Source organism: Coregonus lavaretus (genome assembly GCF_964263955.1).
Source record: "Coregonus lavaretus genome assembly, chromosome: 4".
Classification (NCBI taxonomy): Eukaryota; Metazoa; Chordata; class Actinopteri; order Salmoniformes; family Salmonidae; genus Coregonus; species Coregonus lavaretus.
Window position 1 is genome coordinate 587,591 of NC_139991.1, and position 26,014 is coordinate 613,604.

Consider the following 26,014-nt stretch of genomic DNA (forward strand, 5'->3'; position numbering starts at 1 on the left):
GGCCAGAACACCAGTCGTCCCAGATAACAGAAGATGCAATACAAGGAATGAATTACTAGCATCTAACAGCATGAAAATAAAATCAACGTTTTTGTGTTAAAAGGTTTTAAAACAGAGTTTGACTGACTGACTATCAGAGGGTTACTGAAGGTCAGGTCTACACTGGAGGGAAGACTGCAGGCAGACCCCACTCAGACCACAAATAAACCACAAACTGACGGATGAGCCACCGTAGTGTTCTGGCCCCAACCGCACAGGGAGAGGACATGAGGATAGGGGGAGTGGAGGAGAGAGAAGGGGGAAGTTAGTCAAGAAGAAAGGCATGCTAAGGAGGTGATAACGTTATAAAAATGCACAGACCTTTACATCCAGCGATATCAGTCTCCCCACATTTACATTTACGGCATTTAGCAGACGCTCTTATCCAGAGCGACTTACAAATTGGTGCGTTCCCCTTATAGCCAGTGGGATAACCACTTAACAAAATATTTTAGAAGCTATAGAATTGCTTTTATTAATGTCTACATTCGTTTTTGCCACATTTATTCTATTACAAACACCTTAATGGGGCGGCAGGTAGCTTAGTGGTTAAGAGCGTAGTGCCAGTAACCGAAAGGTTGCTGGTTCTAATCCCCGAGCCGACTAGGTGAAAAATCTGTCGATGTGCCCTTGAGCAAGGCACTTAACACTCTGCTCTGGATAAGAGTGTCTGCTAAATGACAAAAAAAAATGCATACTTTCAATTATATTGTGAGATAAACATTTAAAATTAAAACATATATATAAAAAAAAAAACATTTTCCTTAAAGTATCACCTTAGAGATTACTAATGTTACTGTCACCACTACAACAACAAAATACTTAAATATATGTAATTTTGTCCTTGAAATGTTTAATTGAAATACTGTAGAATTCCATTCATTCCTATGGAGGACTGCTCTTACTGGGGAGTGCCAATATGGGCGACCGGTGGCTTCAAAGCCTCTCGATGGCCAATGCAAAGCATCAGCAGTCCAGGGTTTATATACATAATTGATTGCCTCCCACATTAACAGTGCTGTTGACAGGTCTGGGATTTACTATACTGTGACTTGTACAGTGTACACAGATTAATGTCATTCAAACCAGGCAAGTGTGTTGACATGCAAATTACTTGTTATGAGTGCAGAATGATGTGCAAATATTGATACATTTTCCATATTATATTTTGGAGAAATTATATTTAATTAATAGTACACTGAATTGCTGTTTTACTTCAAATTAAAGCTGCAACATGTAACTTTTGGGGATTCTCTACACTATACTTGCTTGTTTCGTCACAAACTGAAATTAAGCGAACTATTAGAATTTTAGCAACCAGCAAATGGCGGTTTCTGCATAGTGCATCTTTAAAATGTAATAGCCTACATTAACATTTCTCAATAGGCAAGGTGACATAATGTAACAAGACCTTCTATCCCCACCGTAGATCACTGACACAATAGGACTAATGTAATCACTGTTAGTGATTCACTGATGAAATAAGAGTCATGTCACCGCTGAATCAACCCGTGTCATCAAACATACTGGCACTGCCAGTCAGTTTAAAATAGGGTAGGGTACATAAGAATGCTGATGTACCAGTTCAAATACCTGACTGTTATTTGATAGATTAGCCGGAAACAATAAGCTCACACACAATGGTACTTACATAAAACAAGTGTCAGACCAGTTCCGTAGCATATAGCATGGTGTCACTTATCACAATGACTAATATGAAAATAATGCTACCAAACAAGCTGCTTGTAGTAGCAGAGCAGGTCAGAAGTTGCTACGTATTGTGAATGGATAAAACAAGCTTGCCCACATGGTTTACATCATAGAGAACATCACATCCAACATGATCCATAATGTATGTAAAACATATAATAACCTATAAATAACACAACTACCATTTTAGGGGAAATGCTACTAAAGAAGTTACATACATTACAAACAGACATGGCTATAAACAATAATACTCCAGTATAGTTGAGCCGCACTTTTGGCATCATCAGAATGTAAGCCGGGGTTCTCGCTGTGTCATCTCCTCCACCTCTTCTGGGCTGAGCTCATTACCTCTCAACCTAGAGAGAAAACAATGATTCACTTAACTCTAATTCTTAGAGATTAGAGATCCAATCTTCACCCTCGATGCATCTTCACATGTATGGGGAGATATGGGGAGGCATAGGAGACTACAGCATACTGTACTGTATGTATGTATGTATAGGAAGTAACACTTCGTAAATTACATTTCTCAGCCAGTATAAAACTGTCTTAATTATCAAAGCATAATGTTAACATACCACACTGCCTTCACACTAGTGTTGCTTTCAAGAGCCAGTATTAGACACTCCACACCTGATCTTGTGATGCAGTTTTTGGTTAACCTGTGGAGGACATGAGAGAGCAGAGTGAAAGATGTGTTTAGCACAATCACAAATGTTTAGCACAACCACAACTTTCAAAATGTCAGTTGAGGCAAAATGGAACATGGTTAGCTGCAAAGTATTTTTCAGTATTCAGGATGTGCTATCAATATACTCACCACAGCTCCTCTAGCGTACTGTTCTTGATGAGTGGGGCAAGGGCACATGCTCCTGCACTGCCAACACCATTGTCTACCAGGCTGCCATGAAACAAATCTGACAGTAAGATGTATCCCTACTTTGACGTTTTTTTAATGATAACAGGGCTGTCTGGACATATAGTTGCCCATGAAAGTATGAATGTGTTAGTAATGTTCATGTTTCAACCTGTCATCAGTCTAACATTACCTGAGCCACACCAAGGTTTGGCTGTCCTTTAGAGCATTGGCAATGGCCTCCGCACCTTTATCACCTATTTTATTTCCCCAAAGCCTAAAAAAACGAAGAGAGGATTAAAATTGTCAACCAGATATATTATTACAGCATTGTGATAGGCATAAAAACAACTTTGACATTCTCAGAGAGATAGGGTAGTCTGCTTCCTACCCCAAGAACTGTAGTGACCGATTGAACCTCAGTCCCTCCGCCAGTTGCCCTGCCCCTGCTGCTGTGATGTTATTGTTTCCCAGCCTGCAATGCAAAGTCAGAGAAAGTTTGACTGAATATGGTATTTAGCTATTGCTGCGTTAGGTAACATTTTACAGTATCTTATAAGTTGAGAGTTGAAAAAGATCCTCACCTTAGAGAGAGAAAATTCTGCTTCATCTTCAGGAGGTGAGCGAAGTACTCTGTGCAGGCATCAGTTAGCTTGTTGTTGAAGAGCCTTTCAGAGACATTAATCAAGATCAATGAAGGTTATTCATCAGTTGTTGTTTTTTTACATCTGCATATTTGACATAGAACATTTACAGCCACCATAGCCTAGCTATAGGTCACCTGACAGTGGAAGATTTGGCCATACTCACGCAATCTTCTGAAAGCGCTCACACTGGATGCCTTTTTCAATCAATTTACGGATTCCCTCATCTGATATGTTATTGTGTCTCAGGCTGAGGGAGTGAAATAAAAATAGTCTTATTATTAGGCCTAAGTTTAGTGTCCTGTGTGTTTTGTTACTGGCACAAGCTAAAATAATGCCATAGTGAGTGTCATAGTGAATAGAATGGTAAAGCTTTCCATACGTACTATAGAGAGTGGCAGACATGCAGGCAAGGCAGCAGCTGCTCCACCCCGACGTCTCCTACGTAGTTGTAGTCTAGCTGAAGCCCCACAGGGTTCCTAAGGTGTTGGAGCACGTAGGCCAGTGCAGTACACTCCACAGGGCCTATGTTACAATAGGTCAGCTTCAGGTGTTCTACCTCTAGCTTAGCCATAGTGTCTCTGGCGATCCTGCTGTCCTGCATCTCATGGATGCACTTGATGAGCCACACGAAGCCTGGCATGGCGTGCATGCTTTTCTTCTCCCCCTCCACGGGCCGAGGGATGGATTTAAAGTGCTTCTGCATGCCTTTGGACAGGCACGTCAACACCTGCTTGGACTTCCTGTCCAGAGTGGGCCCAGGGCAGGAGAGGAGCAGCAGGCTACGGTGGCGCTGAGACAAGAGCCCAGACACAAAGGTGGCTGTTATCTGGAGGTTGGGGGTCTCTGCTGCCGTAGCGGCCACCTTCAAGGCCCCTTTTTGCTGGGTCAAGCAGTGCCCCAGACAAGCCCTGCGTAAGCCTGGCTGTTGCTGCCTGTCCTGGGGCTGAAAGAGCTTAGGGATGGTGGAGCGGTCCGAGTTATTGTTCAGGACAATGTAGAGAGCAGCAAAGAAGCACTGCATGGTAACGTGCAGGAACTCATAGTGTTTGCAGTTAGTGGAGGAGGAGAGGTCTTTACTATGGAGGAGGAACCCCATGCAGATATCTTCCTCGGTCACCCCACATTTCTGAAGCTCTGCGCCTGTGAAGACGTAACAAGAGGCCCCCAGGCCCTCCATGGCTAGTTTCCCCAGATGCAGGGCCGTATCCTGGTGCTCTTGCACCCAGCCTATCCCCAGGGGATTCCTCTGAAAGGCCCGGCGCTGGAAGAAGTGCTGCAGGATCATGAGGTAAACATCTGTGATGGTCTGGGGACTGCAGTCTCCCTCTCCAAAGCCCAGCAGCTCCTTATAACACTTGGACACAATCCAGCAGAAAACCGGGATGTGACACAGGCCCAGTAGAGCTGTGTTGCTTTGTAGAGACTCCAGGACTGCCGTGGCCATAGTCGGGTCGCGATGATGCTTCCTCACGAAGCAGTCGATCCCACCAGGCGAGAAGCCTTTCAAGAGGACTTCCTTGCGAAGGTACCTCTTCAGGGCGGGACCCACCGCCTCCGGCCGGCTGGTCACCACCTTAGGATAAGGATGAACTTTATTGTCCCTGAGGGGAAAATTGTCTATAAACACTATACATTACCCAGTCGACACATTCACAATACATACATTGCACATAAAAACATACCTTCCTCACCCCCTTCATGAGGGATCCCTGCAGCAGGTTGAAGAGCAGGGTGGGGATGGGGGCACACTGGGTGGGGCAGCAGTGCCTCTGCTCTGAGTCCGAGAAGCTCTGCTTGAGCTCGTCCAGGCCGTCGAAGGTGAAGAGGATGAGGTGTGGATGGTCCAGGATGAACTGGAAGAGTCGGTCCTGGTCCCCGTCCGGCCAGCAGCAGTGCAGGAACAGCAGCTCTCTGAGAGACAACTCCCTCTGCTCCGAGCTCAGCCTGCGGCAGCTGAAGGGGAAGAGAAGGAAGAAGTCATGTAGAGCCTCCCCCCTGGCCCAGAGGAGGTGCAACCTCTGGAGAAGGGTGCTCTTCCCACTGCCTGCCTCCCCGGAGACTAGCACGGTGTCAGCCTCCTGGTTCAGTGTGCCCACCAGGCCCACCACATCCTCCAGCCCCAGAGCACCAGTCTGGGGCTGGGCCTCACTGCCACCCTGGGCAAGCTCCAGCTGACCCTCTGTGTAGATGTCTTCTAGAGACAGACTGCTGGTTCCTCCATATGTGCTGAGGAAATGGGACTGGGCCGACACAGTGCTGCGCAGCTTCTTCTGATAGGACAAGCACTCTGCAGCAGCACACAAATAATAAGAACATTTGAAATACACAGGACATCATAGCAAACGATACAATATCTAACAAGTATTAGTGTAACATCTACAGTGGGGAAAAAAAGTATTTAGTCAGCCACCAATTGTGCAAGTTCTCCCACTTAAAAAGATGAGAGAGGCCTGTAATTTTCATCATAGGTACACATCAACTATCACAGACAAAATGAGGAAAAAAAATCCAGAAAATCACATTGTAGGATTTTTTATGAATTTATTTGCAAATTATGGTGGGAAATAAGTATTTGGTCACCTACAAACAAGCAAGATTTCTGGCTCTCACAGACCTGTAACTTCTTCTTTAAGAGGCTCCTCTGTCCTCCACTCATTACCTGTATTAATGGCACCTGTTTGAACTTGTTATCAGTATAAAAGACACCTGTCCACAACCTCAAACAGTCACACTCCAAACTCCACTATGGCCAAGACCAAAGAGCTGTGAAAGGACACCAGAAACAAAATTGGAGACCTGCACCAGGCTGGGAAGACTGAATATGCAATAGGTAAGCAGCTTGGTTTGAAGAAATCAACTGTGGGAGCAATTATTAGGAAATGGAAGACATACAAGACCACTGATAATCTCCCTCGATCTGGGGCTCCACGCAAGATCTCACCCCGTGGGGTCAAAATAATCACAAGAACGGTGAGCAAAAATCCCAGAACCACACCGGGGGACCTAGTGAATGACCTGCAGAGAGCTGGGACCAAAGTAACAAAGCCTACCATCAGTAACACACTACGCCACCAGGGACTCAAATCCTGCAGTGCGAGACGTGTCCCCCTGCTTAAGCCAGTACATGTCTAGGCCCGTCTGAAGTTTGCTAGAGTGCATTTGGATGATCCAGAAGAGGATTGGGATAATGTCATATGGTCAGATGAAACCAAAATATAACTTTTTGGTAAAAACTCAACTCGTCATGTTTGGAGGACAAAGAATGCTGAGTTGCATCCAAAGAACACCATACCTACTGTGAAGCATGGGGTGGAAACATCATGCTTTGGGGCTGTTTTTCTGCAAAGGGACCAGGACGACTGATCCGTGTAAAGGAAAAAATGAATGGGGCCATGTATCGTGAGATTTTGAGTGAAAACCTCCTTCCATCAGCAAGGGCATTGAAGATGAAACGTGGCTGGGTCTTTCAGCATGACAATGATCCCAAACACACCGCCCGGGCAACGAAGGAGTGGCTTCGTAAGAAGCATTTCAAGGTCCTGGAGTGGCCTAGCCAGTCTCCAGATCTCAACACCATAGAACATCTTTGGAGGGAGTTGAAAGTCCCAAAAGAGGAGATCTGCATGGAGGAATGGGCCAAAATACCAGCAACAGTGTGTGAAAACCTTGTGAAGACTTACAGAAAACGTTTGACCTGTGTCATTGCCAACAAAGGGTATATAACAAAGTATTGAGAAACTTTTGTTATTGACCAAATACTTATTTTCCACCATAATTTGCAAATAAATTCATTAAAAATCCTACAATGTGATTTTCTGTATTTTTTTTCTCATTTTGTCTGTCATAGTTGATGTGTACTTATGATGAAAATTACAGGCCTCTCTCATCTTTTTAAGTGGGAGAACTTGCACAATTGGTGGCTGACTAAATACTTGTTTTCCCCACTGTATGTGTTAGTGCTGTATGCAAATGATTTGCAAGTAGCTGTGTGACTTTTAGTGCTTTGTGATATAATACAGTACCTTTGGAAAGAGCCTCTTGGTTAGATGGTGAAGGATGGTCCTCTGTTTGCTGAAAGTATTGCAGTAGGACCTTTGCTGCAAGCTCCCCCTTCGATCTGACCTGGTCCAGTAGACGTCTTGCCTACATGACAAAGAAGTCAGTTAATTCATAGTCACCCCTACTATCTGAACCTAAATAACATGTCTAATTACATAAATGTCTAAGGACAGCATGACCTGTTTGGATTCAAAGTTAATTCCAAGAGGGACAGGGAAGTTGTGTAATTCATTGTACTCTACATCATACCAGGCATGTAGAGCTAAATAAAGCTCTTATACTGCTCTCAGGGTGCGGTTGGTTACCTGTTGTGAGGGGGTGTACACAGGTAGCTGCACTTCATCGCAATCAGATGGCGTAAAGCTGCCAGTATCCAGCAGGACCTCCAGAGCTCCTTCAATACGGTCCCTTAGCTTCCTCACCAGACCAGGCCTGTCTGTCTGGAGGGTCTGGATAGCTGTACCATGGAGTTCTTTTGTATCTTCTCTTGTATCATCTAGATCCGCAGTACAACCGTTTCCAAAAGAGAGGCCAGCTCTTTGGGCCTCAGGGAGGACCTGGTTGAAAGCAAGAAAAACAATAATACAATTTAAATGATCTGTATCTTTGGGACATGGCAACTATTTGATTTGTATATCTAAACATTTTTGCCTAGTGGCTTTTTTAACAAGACAAGATATACATTTATTAAGAACACCTGCTCTTTCCATGACATAGACTGACCAGGTGAATCCAGGTGAAGCTATGATCTCTTATTGATGCCACTTGTTAAATCCACTTCAAATCAGTGTAGATGAAGGGGAGGAGGCAGGTTAAATAATTATTGTTAAGCCTTGAGATAATAGAGACATGGATTGGGTATGTGTGTGCCATTCAGAGGGTGATTTAAGTGCCTTTGAACGGGGTGTGGTAGTAGGTGCCAGGCGCACCGGTTTGAGTGTGTCAATAACTGCAACACTGCTTTTCACGCTCAACAGTTTCCCGTGTGTATCAAGAATGGTCCACCACCCAAAGGACTGTGGGAAGCATTGGAGTCAACGTGGACCAGCATCCCTGTGGAACGCTTTCGACACCTTGTAGAGTCCATGCCCCAACGAATTGATGCTGTTCTGAGGGCAAACGGGGGTGCAACTCAATATTAGGAAGGTGTTCCTAATGTTTTGTACATACATCAGTAATGAGTAAGTTCAAAACATGCTCATACATCCTTTAGAACGGCATCACCTGTGAAGAGTAATCCTTCTATCCTATTTGATCCCCTGCTGATTTTGTACGTTTGCCCACTGACAGACATGATCAGTCTATAATTTTAATGGTAGGTTTATTTGAACAGTAAGAGACAGAATAACAACAAAAAAATCCAGAAAAACGCATGTCAAAAATGTTATAAATTGATTTGCATTTTAATGAGGGAAATAAGTATTTGACCCCTCTCCAAAACATGATTTAGTACTTGGTGGCAAAACCCTTGTTGGCAATCACAGAGGTCAGACGTTTCTTGTAGTTGGCCACCAGGTTTGCACACATCTCAGGAGGGATTTTGTGCCACTCCTCTTTGCAGATCTTCTCCAAGTCATTAAAGTTTCGAGGCTGACGTTTGGCAACTCGAACCTTCAGCTCCCTCCACAGATTTTCTATAGGATTAAGGTCTGGAGACTGGCTAGGCCACTCCAGGACCTTAATGTGCTTCTTCTTGAGCCACTCCTTTGTTGCCTTGGCCGTGTGTTTTGGGTCATTGTCATGCTGGAATACCCATCTACGACCCATTTTCAATGCCCTGGCTGAGGGAAGGCGATTCTCACCCAAGATTTGACGGTACATGGCCCCGTCCATTGTCCCTTTGATGCGGTGAAGTTGTCCTGTCCCCTTAGCAGAAAAACACACCCAAAGCATAATGTTTCCACCTCCATGTTTGACGGTGGGGATGGTGTTCTTGGGGTCATAGGCAACATTCCTCCTCCTCCAAACACGGCGAGTTGAGTTGTTGCCAAAGAGCTTGATTTTGGTCTCATCTGACCACAACACTTTCACCCAGTTCTCCACTGAATCATTGCGATGAGCCCTGTATATGTGCTTTCTTGAGCAGATGGACCTTGCGGGCGCTGCAGGATTTCAGTCCTTCACGGCGTAGTGTGTTACCAATTGTTTTCTTGGTGACTATGGTCCCAGCTGCCTTGAGATCATTGACAAGATCCTCCCGTGTAGTTCTGGGCTGATTCTTCACCGTTATCATGATCATTGCAACTCCACGAGGTGAGATCTTGCATGGAGCCCCAGGCCGAGGGAGATTGACAGTTCTTTTGTGTTTCTTCCATTTGCGAATAATCGCACCAACTGTTGTCACCTTCTCACCAAGCTGCTTGGCAATGGTCTTGTAGCCCATTCCAGCCTTGTGTAGGTCTACAATCTTGTCCCTGACATCCTTGGAGAGCTCTTTGGTCTTGGCCATGGTGGAGAGTTTGGAATATGATTGATTGATTGCTTCTGTGGACAGGTGTCTTTTATACAGGTAACAAGCTGAGATTAGGAGCACTCCCTTTAAGAGTGTGCTCCTAATCTCAGCTCGTTACCTGTATAAAAAGACACCTGGGAGCCAGAAATCTTTCTGATTGAGAGGGGGTCAAATACTTATTTCCCTCATTAAAATGCAAATCAATTTATAACATTTTTGACATGCGTTTTTCTGGATTTTTGTTGTTGTTATTCTGTCTCTCACTGTTCAAATAAACCTACCATTAAAATTATAGACTGATCATTTCTTTGTCAGTGGGCAAATGTACAAAATCAGCAGGGGATCAAATACGTTTTTCCATCACTGTATCTTACCTGTTTGAAAGCAGCCAGGAGCAGCCGACAGGCCTCATCTCCCTTGGTGTACACCAGATCTAGTAGCTCCCTGGTGTTGGCACACAAATCCCGGCCTGGTACCCGTACATTCTGGTAGTCCTCCCAGAACAGCATGCCCCAGGACAGGAGTATGTCCAATACACTGTCCAGACCCTCAGAAGAGCCACCACAGCACAGGGCATGCAGCAGCTCCGCTCTCTGCCTCAGGACCAGCTGCCGGGCACTCATACAGTTGTAGGATCTTAATTTGAGCCAATTTGCTACAGTAGGAAAATAATCCTGCAGCAACAGGAAATGTGAATTATTATGTGGATTAATGGACATTTCTGTCGGGGTTGATACATGTTTTGTTAGGGCAAAACAAGTCTGAAAATGCACAGGCACAGATCCAAGTCTGACACCACATCATGCCACACTCACATGGTTTACTCTCATTTCCTCAGGGATGTCAAGGAATACAAATCAATTCATCACATAAAAAGGGAAATGTATGAATAGAATCCAAAGTTTATCATACATTTCAATACAATTGACCTGGAAAAATGCAACATATTTAGTATGTTGTATTGTGATTGCATAATTGTCATACATTGAATTTTGCATAGAGAGCATGTGAGAAACAGGTGAATCCAAAACGTCTCGATAAGCCTCAAAAGGTAACTGTGACACCTGCATACAACTTTGAATCTGTAAAAGTAAACACGTTATGCTGAATAGACCATGGATAAAATTGTAACTTACGTTTCAGTGGGAGATTTGTCTGATTTCTTCGAGATCATCATCTGTCAACTCGAGTCCTGCGAAACAGGGTGGTCCACGCAAATGCTACAGGCGGAATCGGTCAACTCCTGTCGCTCTTCCTCATTCCACAAATAGCTAGATTGACAGCTGTACATTTTTACTTTTTCATAAACCATTTAATAACGAATCTATAAACATGTTCAGTTATTATTTCAATGTGAAGCATTTGCAAGTTCTCTAAAAGTATTAGATTATTGAGAGCTATTGAATTATGAGAAACGACATGTGCCTGTAGCCTTTTATCTAAAAGGAAAGTGAAAGTGACATGTCAATAAAACGTTTAGATTTTTTTTTTATCCTGGCTCTTTATTCCAATGATTAATGTCCCTTCAAATAGATCTCAGTTAACAGTAATACAAACAGTAAACCTCTGTTTCTGACAGAGGCATAACAGTGAGGACTAGTTTATCTGGTGTTAAGTTGCGTCAATTCAAATCTGGTATTAGGAACAAAAGAGGTCAATACATGTCTTCTAAAATAGACTAGTATTTTAATTAATGCAAACACTTCAATGGTAAATATGATGTTCGTATATACGGGTCCACTGAAATACCACGCAGGGCACTCAGACAACTAAGCCATTGTTATGAGTTCTTCTTAAAATACTCTGACAGAGATAGTTCCCGCTCCCTGCTGGCCAATCAGAGTGGAGACTGAGCGTGGTTTAGACTTACTCAGCCAATCCGTTGGCGCACAGGCTGGTCCCAGCCCCTTGGCGCTCCACTGTTGCACACTGTTGCCAGGCATAAGTTGTTATCGTCATACCCGTCTCAAGTCAGCACCCATAGACACCGTTCCACTGTACTCTATGTACCTACATCCTTGGACGGTTCACAGACAACAAAGAGGCAGTGTGTATGTGTCTGTGAGAAATACAAGTTCTTATCTCATCCTACCCACTAACGTTCCTCACATGAATCACAGCTTGTTATGTGAAACAATTAATATCAGTACAGTACAAACCTTTTATGCTTAATCATTCTTTCTAAGCTAGGTATCACATCTAGATCCCCACACTGGTCAATTTAGTATCAATGTGGCAATGATAGTGGGGGTTGCCTATAGCCTAATAGGAGTCCAATAATAGGTATGCTATTATAATAATTATAACCATTGGAGTATTTTTAGATTTAGTTGTGGTTTGGAGTTTAGTGAAGGATTTGTCCAAAATACAATGCTTTTAGGTTTATAAATAGGACTAACTTATTTCTTGCGACCCATTCTGAAACTGACTTCAGCTCTTTTAAGTGTTGCGGTGATTTCACTTGCTTTGGTAGTGAATGCCTGGCATGATTTGTGTTCATGTTTTATTTATTTGCATTTATACAGCACTTACTAAGGAGCGTGCCCCTCCACAACAACCCAGTAGCATACTGAAAAGGTGTGCACTGCTGACCTACGGGGGTGTCAGTCACAAATATTCAAATTAAAGAAGCAAGCTTTAAATCAAACTATACACTGTAGTCCAGTCTTTTGAATGAACATAAGCACATTGTTCAATCAAACAAATCACAGATCATATGACCACGATTGAACTTATGAAAAGCCTAACAGTCTAATGAAATGTACACCTCACATGTAATGTAATTGGAATGTAAATCAAATCTAAGCTAGTCTAAATGGCCTATGTCCACTACGGCTGACGTCGGGCGATGAAACAACATAAGCCATTAATTTTCAATGGAAGAAAAGCGATGAGAAGCAAAGTGGGCAGGGGACTGTTGGGCGATGCGAACATGATGTGGGAGCATGAATTGATATCGCAGTGCAATTGACCAATCGTAGCTTACTGTAGCTTCCAGCCCCTGCTGGATTGGCTGTTGATACCTAGCACTACCTAGTGTAATGATATGATTATACTACCACCTGTCAGAACAGGAAGTTTATGGCATGCAGTCGGCTTGCTAGCACCCACATGATGGCACTCTTGAAAAATCTAGCGTGATTAGGCGAAGCATCTCTATAGTGAATCTTGGCACTATTGCAGAGCATTTGCTAAATATTGAGCATTCCCAAACTTAAAGTAAACTCCAACGTCCTGGCGCCCCCTGGGTGTCTGGTGAGGTCAGACGCGTGCGCCCACTGAAGCAGTTGCGAGCGCGCAGCCTTGGGTACGTACATCCTCCCCGATGGGCCTCTGCCCGGATCGGGCTCCCGCCCTAGCGCTGCTCTGACCAGTCTATCAATTCCCCACGAAACTGGGGCAGCCATCGGGGCATTGGGGAAAATGGGGTCGTCCCTCATGGCCAGCGTCGTCGGCCAGGACATGGAAAGCAATCACCCTCGTGTAGGCATGGCGCCCGGCAGGAGATCGATAGCGCAGTCATAAGGCCTGTGAGGAGGTAGGCCCTTGGCACGCCTCCTACTAAACACCTCCCCCAGATCCCAATACTCCCGGGGAACGCCTGCCAGGTCTGGGCCGGTGATGGAGTGTGGGACCTGGGGAAGAGGTGAGGACTGGTAGGTGGTCTGGGATGGTGGTTTGGGCTGAAGAGTGGTCGGTGGCGACCGGAACAGGATGAGATGCCTCGTGGACCAGTCTATCCGGGGGATGTGGGCGACCAACTAGATGTGATGACTAGCTTAGAAGGAATGCATTAATGATTAAACGTAATGGATTTGTACTGTACTGATATAAATTGTTTCACATAACAAGCTGTGATTCATGTGAGGAACATTAGGGGGTAGGATGAGATAAGACTTGTATTTCTCACAGACACGAACACTGCCTCTTTGTGATCTGTGAACCGTCCAAGGACGTAGGTACAAGGAGTACAGGGGAACAGTGTCTATGGGTGCTGACTCTACAGGTTGTGATGATAACAACTTATGCCTGGCAACAGTGTGCAACAGTGGAGCGCCAAGGGGCTGGGACCAGCCTGTGCGCCAACGGATAGGCTGAGTAAGTCTAAACCACGCTCAGTCTCTACTCTGATAGGCCCAGCAGGGAGCGGGAACTATCTCTGTCAGAGTATTTGAAGAAGAACTTAGAACAATGGATCAGTTCTCTGAGTGCCCTGCGTGGTATTTCAGTGGACCCGAATATACGAACATCATATTTACCATTGAAGTGGTTTGCATTAATTAAAATACTAGTCTATTTTAGAAGACGTGTATTGACCTCTTTTGTTCCTAATACCAGATTTGAATTGATGCAACTTAACAGGGACCTGGGGAAGAGGTGAGGACTGGTAGGGGGTCTGGGATGGTGGTTTGGGCTGAAGAGTGGTCGGTGGCGACCGGAACAGGATGAGATGCCCCGTGGACCAGTCTATCCGGGGGATGTGGGCGACCAGCCAGGGGTGCATTCCAGAGAGTCTACAATGAAAAACTGGATATACTCCCATAGCCCCCCCACCCCGTCACCCGGACACGCACGGGGACAGTTCGCCGGGTGATGCAGCCCGACCCCAATGGCCAGCCGTCCAGGCCCATGACCGGAACTGGCTCGGAGAGAGAAAGTAACAGAACGCTCCACCCTTGGGCCAGCCCTGCGTCCATCAAGTTTCCCACGACCCCAGAATCCACCAGTGCATGCGCCCGACGCGCAGCGCGGGCCCACTGAACCGTGACGGGGAGAAAAGTCTGGGAGTCTCTGCTGGAGTTGGGGTTTCGGTTCCGGCTCGCTAGCATCCCTCCCGATCCTAGCGAGCCCTCCCGTTTCCCCGGCTTCTCCAGGCATGAGTCACAGTGGTGACCTGCATGGCCGCAGTACCGGCAACGTCCCTGGGACAGACGCCTCTGCCTCTTCATCCTGGACAAGCACGCCACACCCAGCTGCATAGCCTCCTCCTGAGGCGTCTCCTCCCTGAATCGTCAGAAAGCCTCTGGGCTGATATGGCGATGCGGATGCGAGCCTTGCGTAATGCCTCTCTTGTACACCCTCTCACAACTCCGATTGTCCACCCGCACCGAGAGGTCGACGAGGCCGTCCATTCGCTCAAGCAGCTCCCTGAAGGAGAGTTCGTCCTTCATCCCCTCCGATAGACCCTGCGCGTACAGGACGACCAGTGCGGCCTCCTCCCATCCTGCCTCTCAAGCCCGGGTCCGGAACTCTACGGAGTAGTCCGCCACCGAACGGTCACCCTGCCGATAAGCTGTGAGCCGCCTCCCGGCCTCATTACCCGACACCGCCCGAGAGGTATCGAATACCTTGCGTAGCTCCCGGGTGAACTGGTAGGAGTCTGAGCACGCCGGAGTTTGGCTCTCCCACTCCGCGGTAGCCCAGGAAAGGACCCGTCAACAGAGTGATAATGTAGGCCACCCGGCCCTGCTCCGTCAGGAAGGAGGAAGGTTGTAGGCTGAACATCAGGGAACACTGGGTGAGGAATTTCCTGCAGCCCTCTGGACGTCCATTGTACCTCTCCTGAGGTGGTAGGCGGGGTTCCCGCGATGTCGCAGACATGACTGGAGATGCAGCTTCCGCGCTGCCGGGGCTTGTCGGGTGTCCACCCGGCTCTGCACAGCGATCGTCAGCTGGCGGAGATTCTCGATGATCTGCTGCAGGCTGCGGCCAGCACGGCTCCCTGCGCTGCCAATGCGCTTTGATACTGTGCTGCCTCCGCTGTGTCCATATTGGCACAGTTTTCTGTAAGGGTTGGTGTAAGGTGTGACTCAGGTGCGGTACAGGATAGACAGTAGGCAGTAGGCAAGGATGGTGAAACAAGGATCTTTACTGGTGGTCCAAAAGCCAGGATACAAAACAACAGACCATTCATGAAAACAAATGAGGTGGACATAGGTCTCCAAAAAACAGGCTGACAGCAAACTATACGAAATACTAACTCTGACTGGAAAAACCCAATTACATTTTACATTTTACATTTTAGTCATTTAGCAGACGCTCTTATCCAGAGCAACTTACAGGAGCAATTAGGGTTAAGTGCCTTGCTCAAGGGCACATTTACGTCATTTAGCAGACGCTCTTATCCAGAGCGACTCACAAATTGGTGCATTCACCCTATAGCCAGTGGGATAACCACTTTACAATTTTTTTTTGGGGGGGGGGGGGGGTAGAAGGATTACTTTATCCTATCCCAGGTATTCCTTAAAGAGGTGGGGTTTCAAATGTCTCCGGAAGGTGGTGAGTGACTCCGCTGTCCTGGCGTCGTGAGGGAGCTTGTTCCACCATTGGGGTGCCAGAGCAGCGAACAGTTTTGACTGGGAGATGCATTCCAGAGGGAGACACAGGGAGAACACTTCTCAAGTACCTGTAACTCCGTCACGTGATCCGACACTGATATGTACTGCTTGACATCAAGGAACTAGCAGAGAAAACTGAGCAAGGGAACACAGGGAAGTGAGGGCATAATTGCACAAGTGAATCAGATAGACACAGGTGACACCAATAGGCAGATAATTAGTCCTGACTGAGAGTGAGGAGGTGCCTATGGTTGTCGGAGGATGACACCTAGTGGGTCGCTCCGGAACTGCGACCCACTCCTGTAACATATTACCACATTAAAGCCATGTCTGTTTAATTCTAACAGTGTCAATTTCATATGAACGCTGTCGCTTCCCTACCCTGTCAATCAAATGTCCCTGCCTTTAAAGGTGAACATTGATCATTCAAGAGACTGGACTACAGTTTGAAGTTTGATTTAAAGGTTGCTTGTTTCATTCGCTGCTTGTTTCTTTGATGCAATACTTTTTGTTGGATCCACCCTTCATATGACCCTCTCGCCTTACCTACTTAATATCTTGGTTTACATACAGTACCATATAACTGGTTCTCACAAACGAGCTAGGAAAGGCTTAGTAGAGTCAAAACGAACAATAACTCACAAGGCACAAACAGAATGAACTGAACTAAATAAGGAGTTGATGAGACCAGGTGAGAAACTAACACAGATTAAATCAATGAACAAAACTGAAAGACAGGGCTACGTTCAAGAACACAAAGAAACAGGGCTACATTCAAGAACACAAGGATGACTAAGAAAATAAATACAGAACCTTACAATGAAGCGAAGACAGAACTTTTTGCAGGGGAGGCGGAGCCGGATGTCTCTGGTAGAGAGCCACACACGCTGTCCGTAGTGAAAGAGTGGCGTAGGTCGGCGGTGTCTGTCGGCAAAGCGTTTCTGGGTATTAGAAGCTTCCCGCAGATGCCGGTGAGCGGTCTCACATACCCGCTAACTATGCCGAAACCAGTCGTCGACAGCTGGGACAGTACCAGGCTCTGCCTCCCAGGGAAACATGGGGGGTTGGTAACCACGTACACACTGAAATGGAGTAAGGCAGAGGGATGAATGCATGAGTGAGTTCTGAGCGTATTCGGCCCAGGCCATATACCAAATCAAAATCAAATCAAATTTTATTTGCCACATGCGCCGAATACAACAGGTGTAGACATTACCGTGAAATGCTTAGTTACAGCCCTTAACCAACAATGTATTTATTTTTTAATAAAAAAGTAAAATAAAACAAAAAAGTGTTAGAAAAAAAGAGCAGAAGTAAAATAAATAACAGTAGGGAGGCTATATACAGGGGGGTACCGGTGCAGAGTCAATGTGTGGGGGCACCGGCTAGTTGAGGTAATATGTACATGTGGGTAGAGGCAGAGCATTGTTGGCAGTGGTACTTCTCTATTTGGTTCAGGCATTCCGTCTGCCCGTTGGTCTGGGGATAGTACCCGGAGGAGAGGCTGAGGGCGACCCCCAGTCGGTCACAGAAGGCTCGCCACACCCGGGAGACAAACTGGGGCCCGCGGTCAGAGATGATGTCCTCCGGAATCCCATACAAACGGAACACCTGCTGGAACATACACTCAGCCAAATCCATGGCGTTAGGTAAATGAGGAAGATGAACCAGACGACACATTTTAGAAAAACAGTTTACAATGACAAGGATGGTGGTGTTACCACAGGATTCAGGAAGGTCTGTGATGAAGTCAACAGCTATGTGGGACCAGGGTCTGTGAGGGATTAGCAAAGGTTGAAGCTTACCGGAAGGGAGATGACGAGGGCTTTTGGTTTGGGCGCAGCCTGGACAGGAGAGTACGTAATCCCTTACGTCGGATGGCAGTGAGGACCACCAGAATTTACGGGCTAGAAGTTCGGTGGTTCGTGTAATGCCCGGACGTGTGACACCATTGCATCAGTTGGGGGTCTAACAGCTGCTGGTACGTAATCTTCCCAGCTGGTGTCTCAGGAGGAGCCGGGTCTGAGGTTAGGGCTTCTTGTATTGCAGAGTGAACCTCCCACTGTACCGGTCCCATAATGCAAGAGGAAGGAAGAATGGGTGTAGGGTCTGAGTTACTGGTCGGAAGGACAAACTGGCAGAAGAGAGCATCAGCTTTTACGTTTTTCTTTCTAGGGATGTAAGTAACTTGAAAATGGAAGCATGTGAAGAAGAGAGCCCAGCGGGCTTGTCTGGAGTTTAACCTATTGGCCCCTCTGATATATTCCAGAATACGATGATCTGTTAGGATGAGAAAGGGATGTTGTGTGCCCTCCTACCAGTGGCGCCACTCCTCGAGGGCCAGCTTGATGGTGAGGAGTTCTCTGTTCCCCACATCATAATTCCTCTCAGCGTCTGATAACTTCCTGGAGAAGAAGGCACAGGGATGTGATTTGGGAGGTGTTCCAACCCGCTGAGAGAGCATGGCTCCTACTCCTACTTCGGAGGCATCCACCTCCAGGGAGAAAGGAAGGGTCGGATCAGGTTGGTGAAGGATAGGAGCTGAGGTGAAGAGGCGTTTCAAGTTGTTGAAAGCAGTCAGGGCGGTATCAGTCCATTGAAGGGTCCGGGTCTTTTGGCTGGTAAGGGCAGTGAGAGGAGCGGCAGTAGAACTGAAGTTCCGAATGAACGGGCGATAGAAGTTGGAGAACCCAATGAAACGTTGGAGTTCCTTAACGGTGGTGGGTTTGGGCCAGTTACTGATGGCGGTGACTTTGTTCTCATCCATGCTGACCCCTCCAGGTGTCAGTACGAAACTGAGGAAGTTTACTGAGGTTACATGGAAGGTGCTCTTTTCAGTCTTCACATAAAGGTTATAGTCAAGGAGCCGTTGAATAACCTTTTGTACATGCTGTATGTTGTTCCTTAAGGGAGTGGGAGTAAATCAGGATGTCATCAATATAGATACTGAGAAAGCAGTTGATCATATCCTGGAAAACCTTGTTCATAAAGGATTGGAAGATGGCGGGGGCGTTAGTAAGGCCGTAGGGCATGACCAGGTATTCGTAGTGCCGTCTTCCATTCGTCGCCTTCACGTATACGGACAAGGTTATATGCACTTTGCAGGTCGAGTTTTGTATAGATGTTGGCGCGGCCCACTTATTCAATGGTCACTGGGATCAGAGGAAGAGGGAAACGGTTCTTGACCGTGACGTCATTCAGGGAACGGTAATCAATACATGGCCGGAGACCACCATCCTTTTTTCCAACGAAGAAGAAGCTGGATGCAGCTGGGAAAGAAGAAGGACGAATGAAACCGTTTGAGTCCTTCATCAATGTAGTTCTCCATTGCCTCATTTTCCAGATATATATAGGGGGTAAACACGGCCCTTAGGTGGGGAAACTCCAGGGAGTAAGTCAATAGCATAGTCCCCTGGGCGATGTGGTGCCAGAGTGGAGGCCTTGATTTTGCTATAGACATTGCTGTACTGGGCGTATTTAGATGGTATGGTAGGTGGCACTGCAGAGGCAGAGTCCTCAATGGTGGTAGCTCTGCATGGTAGGCTGAGACAACTGGTGAAGCAGGTAGAAGACCAGGACAGTAGTTCACCTTGTTGCCACGAGATGGCAGGGCTGTGACGACAAAGCCAGGGGTGTCCGAGGATGAGTGGTTGTTTGGGGGATGAGAGTTCCTTGAGTTGAATGGTTTCTGTGTGGAAGACTCCAATTTGGAGGGTGACGCTCTGTGTCAGGTGCGTAATGAAGCCGGTGCCCAATGGCTGCCCGTCCAGGGTGTTAATCTTTAAGGGAAGGGTGACAGGTGTTAGATCAATGTCATGCTCTTGTACTAGCTGGTGATTGATAAAATTACCTGCTGCTCCCGAATCTATCAAGCCCTCTACATACTTAGTAACCCCCATCGCAGTTATCAATACTGGGATGGAGAATTGCTTCTGGGAGATATTTAGAAATAAGGACACGCCTACCTGCATGGCAGCAGAGGGACACTTCTCATCTCTCCGTGGGGGGCGAACAGGGAAATGGCTGAGTAGATGATCTTTCCCTCCACAGTATAGGCAGAGCCCTTCTTGGATCCGCCTTTGACATTCGATACACTGGAGAGGAGCATGGCCCAACTGCATGGGCTCTGGAAGACTCGGATGGGATGACAGAATCATGTAAAGAGAAGGTTTCAGGTTCCTGGGTGGCAGAGTTCTTCGACAGTCTGCGATGAGGTGGTCAATGGAGATGGACATACGAATGTATTGATTTAAACCCTGAAGGTGACCTCTACAGGCCAGCTCCGCCTGAAGTTCCCTGTTGAGCCCTCTTCAGTAGACGGTAAGTAAAGCAGCCTCACTCCATCCACTCCCTGCAGCAATGGTGCGGAACTCGAGGGCATACTCGGCAGCTGAATTGTGTCCTTGTTGAAGTTCTATGAGGAGGTCTCCTATAGGAAAACCAGAAGGAGAGTGATCGAATACCACTTTGAATAGGGTGTGGAAAAGGGTCTCGGATCCGAGTTCTGTGCTGTTGGCAATTCATATGGCGGTGGCCCAATCCAGGATATGAATGAAGGAGGGCTATGGGTTACAATACCTGGCATCGGAGGAGTAGGGATAGGCTGCCGGAGAAGATGGCAGATTTCCTCCATACACTCCTCTTGCTGGGTTAGGCGCCGCTGTAACTCCGCTGAAACCATTCCGTTATATAGGTGAGGTATTCTGTAATGAATACTCAGGGAGAAAGAGGTGTAGATTCACGTGCAGAGCGCGGCAGGTGTTTATTTCGCCTTCGCAGAAGGCAGGAATCATGGTCACAGGCAGGCAATGTCATACACAGGTAGGCAAACAAGCAGGAGAATCAAAAACTAGGTCTGAAGGCTATAACTGGACTGGTTCACACAAGCGAGCTAGGAAAAGGCTTAGTAGAGTCAAAACGAACAATAACTCACAAGGCACAAACAGAATGAATTGAACTAAATAAGGAGCTGATGAGACCAGGTGAGAAACTAACACAGGTAAAATCAATGAACAAAAATGAAAGACAGGGCTGCGTTCAAGAACACAAAGAAACAGGGCTACGTTCAAGAACACAAGGATGACTAAGAAAATAAATACAGAACCTTACACTTTCTGTCACACATCCTAAACAATTTGCTGCCTAGAAAATGTATTGAAATGCATAACCTGGTCAAATGAAACATGAAAACAACAAGGTAATGGGATTGATGGGACAATGGTGGACATGTTATTGTTGACGATATTAGCTTTTTTTTGTGCCAATCAAAGCGCAAAATAGTTAGATGGGTAAGACCTGATTCCTGGTTTTCTGAGCCTTATCTGAAACTTTGCTCTGCTGGTACAGCTGTAAAGGAAAATACAGGACCTTCATTTAATGTCTCTTCTTGTCATGCCCTGACTCAGAGGACGCTTATATGTTGAGTCAGGGTGTGTATATTCCTTGTTGTGATTTTCTATATTGTATTTTCTATGTTTAGATCTAGTATGTCTAGATCTATGTTGGCCGGTGTGGTTCCCAATCAGAGGCAGCTGTCGCTCGTTGTCTCTGATTGGGGACCATACTTAGGCAGCTTATTGGCACTAGTGGGTTGTGGGATCTTGTTCCGTGTGAGGTATGTTGTTTGTGTACCTTGGACTTCACGTTTCGTTTGTTGTTTTGTCGTTGTTTATTCGGTTCAAATAAACATGTATGCATATCACGCTGCGCCTTGGTCTGACCCGTTTATGAACGAACGCGACACTTCTCAGATAAATAATGTGTTGGTTGATGATCATGGAGTTGAGGAAAATAAATCTAGGGCACCAGTTGACTGTAGTTTATCAGTCCTCAGTTCTTTATCAGTAGGTTGTACTGGGCAACAACACCCTGACTCTGACTCCTATCAACCTGCCTCATTAGATGAATAAGCTGAGGGTAAGACATATGCTGCATCTGAAATGGCACCCTACCCTATATAGTGTACTACTTAGGGTGTCATTTCAAACACAGTCATAGTCTACAACACTTTGCCAGTCAAAACCATCAGTTAGAATTTCCTGTCCTGCACTGAGGAAATCTAACAGTTAAGGGGGAGGAGTGTGTAAGACTGCAGAGGGGTCAAATTCCTCTGACAACAAGGGGCGGGATTGGATAAAAAATAACGGGGCACAAAAAGAATTGAGGGGCGTTGGTGGTTTTGCTCAGAATTTCCGTCAAAGGAAGACTAAAGCAGACTTTTTTAAAGATTATCGAAGATTTCAGAGATCTTAATAGCATCCAACAGTTATGGCAGGTAAAACAAATATAATTGAATTGCATGGTTAGTAAAAACAAGATAATCTGGACTCTGATCTGCATGTTTGCTTTAAAAACAAACGCAATCTCATACCAGAACATTTGCATGTGAACAGCAATCTGCGCAATATGCTGTTCCCAAAGAACATTTCAATCTTTTCAGTCAATTGGGTTGTATTGCAATAGGTTCAGCAGTCTATTGCTAGACAGCTTACTCAAATGCTCTTATCAGATGAAGAGGCCATGCCCAGCGTAGAGGGTCCCCTTGTCGCAGTCACACTTCAGAGGACTCCTCACCAAAAACAGAGGTACCTGGAGTCTGAACCGAAAGCAGACTATTTTAAAGATTATCGAAGATTTCAGAGATCTTAATAGCATCCAACAGTTATGGCAGGTAAAACTAATATTGAAATGCATGGTTAGCAAAAATAAGACAATCTGGACTCTCATCTGCATGTTTGCATTGAAATCAAATGGAAAACAAACCCAACTTTGAATAGCCTACTCTCTCATTTTCAGCAGGGATGAAGCCAAAGATCTCAATCTCAAACCAGAACATTTGCATGCATTTGAGAAATCTGTTTTTGCAAAAAGCTTCAATGTCCTGTTGTTTAATCTTGCGCAATATGCTGTTCCGAGAGAACACTTCAATCTATTCGGTCAATTGGGTTGTATTGCAGTAGGTTCAGCAGTTTAATGCTACACAGCTTACTCAAATGCTCTTATCAGATGAAGAGGCCATGCCCGGCGTAGAGGGTCCCCTTGTCGCAGTGACGTTTCAGAAGAATCCTCACCAAAAACAGAAGTACCTGGAGTCTGAACCGAAAGCATTGGGGGTAAATCATCCTGAGCAAATACATGAAGTGTAGTCTGACAGTCTGTAGCTCATTTTACTTCACCTCTCTCTTCCCCTCCTCAGGTGACTCAGATTGCCCTCAGTGTGTTCCATATCAGTTCTGTCATTGTCATTCTTACCAACAGCATGAGCATGTTGGTTGAAGAATTACCACATATCATTGGATCAGTGTTTGTGAGTGCCCACCATACAAGTTCTTCCTCTACTCCTTTGATTGATGTTAAATGACAAGCAAATTAAAGAGTTGAGTGTTCAGACTGTGAAGTTGATGTGACTCTTACTGTTGTACTCCCTACAGGTGATCATAGCTGGGAGTTTGGCCATAACTGCACAGAATCTCCATCTTCCCACTGTAAGTTATGCAATTTGTAGGCAAACAAGTTATTTGAGAAAACAAGTGATATATACTGTACCAGTGGCATCTCCTCTTCTCTTCTCTGCTCTCCTCTCCTCCCTCTTGTCTCAGCTGAAGGCCTGTCTGGGGATGCAGGTCGTTGCCTGTGTAGCATCAGTGTCCAACTTGATCTTCTCTGTGTCATACATGGGAGGACACAATTATGGCTGCTGGGAATACAATGACGTCAACCACACTGGTCACTACAAAACTTGCCTTTCAGTCACTGTGAGTATGTACAGACAGTATGTCAGTAGGTGTTGGACATATTTCAATGTAAATGCATATGGAGGAAGGGGGATGTTCAAACTGAGATGATAATATTGGATGTTAAAGTGAGCTGAGAATGTCCTATCAAATGTTATATGCAAATATTACTTGTAAAATGTGTAATGAGGCAAATATGTCATACAATAGGGGAAAAAAACATGAACCAAAGTACACATTGCTCCAATTCTTGTCAACAGGATTCTGCTGAACATTACTTTGCTGAGTTGGTCCTGATACATACTGCTCTCATCGCTATCTCTGTCACGCTGGCTGCCTATTGCTGCAAGGTGGTCAACTGCTGCTCCCCGGGACCACGAATGGTGAGTCAGTGTAGAAATGGATCCTCTAGAATCAGAAATGGACTGGCCATAGGTCAGTTTTGGCAAACACCAGACGGATCCATTGGCCAGTGGGCCAGTCACGGATCCATTGGCCAGTGGGCCAGTCTAAATTGGGGATTTATTGCAGAATTATCATGAATTGGATTATGATGGGAATGACAAGGGAAAGGAAATGGTCCAGTGAGTTAGAAATGCCCACGCCAATTTCTGGTCCCATGCAGGACATCCTGCCTAGAACAGACATCACCTTGAAATGCAAAGTTTGGTTGGAGGCCTACCAATACTATGCCTGTGGTGTGTCTAGAATGGGCTGAGTGGCCTGTTCACATCATTCAAATATTGTATTTGTCCAGATACCAAACAGAACATCTGCATTATCATCAGAAATGGAATGTTGTTATAACATGACGGTTATAACCTCTTAATTGAGTGTGTGAGTTCTCTCTTCTAGCCGGTGATCACAGTCCAAGTCCCTCCTGCTCAGCAATGAGGAGCGATACCATGTGAGGACCAACCAAGACAAGAGATCCAACCCCTTAACCAACCAGCAAAAAACATGTCTTATACTTCCGTCAACAAAAATATTTTAGGCCTATATTCCTACACATACACTGAGTGTACAACCCATTAAGAACACTGTGCTTCCCACAGTTATGTCAAGATGGCTGGATGTCCTTTCGATGGTGGACCGTTCTTGATATACACGGGAAACTGTTAAGTGTGAAAAACCCAGCAGCGCTGCAGTTCTTGACACAAACCGGTGCACCTAACAACTACTACCATACCCCTGTTCAGAGGCACTTAAATATTTTGTCTTGCCCACTCACCCTCTGAATGGCACACATACACAATCCATGTCTCAATAGTCTCAAGGCTTAAAATCCTTCTTCAACCTGTCTCCTCCCCTTCATCTACACTGATTGAAATGGATTTAACAAGTGACCTCAATAAGGGATCAATGCTTTCAACTGGATTCACCTAGTCAGTATATGTCATGGAACGAGCAGTTCATAATGTTTTGTGCATTCAGTGTAAGTCACGCTGATGGATTTAATTTTGTAATTAAAAACTTTTTGGCATGATGTAGCCTAATGTGAGTTACATTTTATTAGGGGTCCTAGCAGGTGCAGGGACCATATTGTTTTGTTAGTGTTCTTATTATATTTCCTGGGTCTTCCTCATTTTGGTCAATTTCTCCACAACCGATTGGTAAAAAGTTGTACAAAAATATATATAAAATAGTAACAAATGGGAGGTTGGAGAACCCCTACATTTTGATCTAGGGAGGGTTTATTAATGGCTTACAACTCACCAATAAATAGGTTTACAACCGGCCAAGCGGCTATGTGGGTTAAAGCATGGTGCTGGCAACACCAGGAGGTTGGAGTTGATTCCCACATGGACCACATACTAATATAAGTAGCTTTAGATAAAATATAAAAGTAGCTTTAGATAAAAGCATCTACCAATGACCATATCATTATCATATGATATCACAATGTAAAGAACACAATTCAAAATCATTACCATTTTTTCAATGTGCATGAAAAGTGATAAAGTAGTGGCTGGAACATTAACATAAGTGAATCTATTGTTTCTCTTCAATGACAACACATTCATAACGCGTCTCAAAGTAGGACTAATGATCTAGAGTCAGTTTTGCATTTTAGAACATAATTAATATCAGATTACATGGACAGGGGGGACCAGATCCTAGATCAGCTCTCCCACTCTGAGACACTTTATGAATATTGGCCAAGAGGTTCAATTTGTATT

The 26,014-nt window shown here is 45.4% G+C and overlaps 2 protein-coding genes across 4 annotated transcripts; one reads left to right on the plus strand and one right to left on the minus strand.

The window, feature by feature from the left end:
- Nucleotides 1-908: 908 nt before the first annotated feature.
- On the minus strand, nt 909-11,162 carry LOC311127725 (nucleotide-binding oligomerization domain-containing protein 2-like). The gene is made up of 13 exons (XM_084159593.1): nt 10,900-11,162; nt 10,138-10,437; nt 7,617-7,868; nt 7,275-7,395; nt 4,935-5,539; nt 3,636-4,825; nt 3,416-3,499; nt 3,190-3,273; nt 2,997-3,080; nt 2,799-2,882; nt 2,570-2,650; nt 2,328-2,411; nt 909-2,105 (listed from the first exon to the last, which is right to left on the minus strand). The coding sequence occupies exons 2-13, from the start codon at nt 10,384-10,386 to the stop codon at nt 2,033-2,035; spliced, it is 2,991 nt and encodes a 996-aa protein (XP_084015719.1). The 5' UTR covers nt 10,387-10,437; nt 10,900-11,162; the 3' UTR covers nt 909-2,032.
- An 11,083-nt stretch (nt 11,163-22,245) lies between these two features.
- LOC311127755 (membrane-spanning 4-domains subfamily A member 4A-like) lies at nt 22,246-25,320 on the plus strand. Of its 3 annotated transcripts, none has more exons than XM_084159628.1 (8): nt 22,246-22,375; nt 22,564-22,685; nt 23,107-23,213; nt 23,297-23,407; nt 23,532-23,585; nt 23,700-23,855; nt 24,095-24,217; nt 24,690-25,320. In XM_084159628.1, the coding sequence occupies exons 3-8, from the start codon at nt 23,118-23,120 to the stop codon at nt 24,726-24,728; spliced, it is 579 nt and encodes a 192-aa protein (XP_084015754.1). In that variant the 5' UTR covers nt 22,246-22,375; nt 22,564-22,685; nt 23,107-23,117; the 3' UTR covers nt 24,729-25,320. The 3 variants fall into 3 exon arrangements, with proteins under 3 accessions (XP_084015754.1, XP_084015753.1, XP_084015752.1); XM_084159627.1 differs by having other exon boundaries at nt 22,610-22,685; XM_084159626.1 differs by lacking the exon at nt 22,246-22,375 and having other exon boundaries at nt 22,685-22,771.
- The last annotated feature ends 694 nt before the right edge of the window (nt 25,321-26,014 follow it).

Excerpts from the sequence above, each read along its gene's own strand:
- LOC311127725 (XM_084159593.1), bottom strand. The coding sequence starts at position 10,386 with ATGAGTGCCCGGCAGCTGGTCCTGAGGCAGAGAGCGGAGCTGCTGCAT. Across the intron at positions 7,869-10,137 it reads TCCTGGCTGCTTTCAAACAG|GTCCTCCCTGAGGCCCAAAG; the intron begins GTAAGATACAGT and ends GCTTTCAACCAG. Across the intron at positions 3,274-3,415 it reads GAGCGCTTTCAGAAGATTGC|GCTCTTCAACAACAAGCTAA; the intron begins GTGAGTATGGCC and ends TGTCTCTGAAAG.
- LOC311127755 (XM_084159626.1), top strand. Across the intron at positions 23,214-23,296 it reads CTGAACCGAAAGCATTGGGG|GTGACTCAGATTGCCCTCAG; the intron begins GTAAATCATCCT and ends TCCCCTCCTCAG. Across the intron at positions 23,856-24,094 it reads AAACTTGCCTTTCAGTCACT|GATTCTGCTGAACATTACTT; the intron begins GTGAGTATGTAC and ends TCTTGTCAACAG.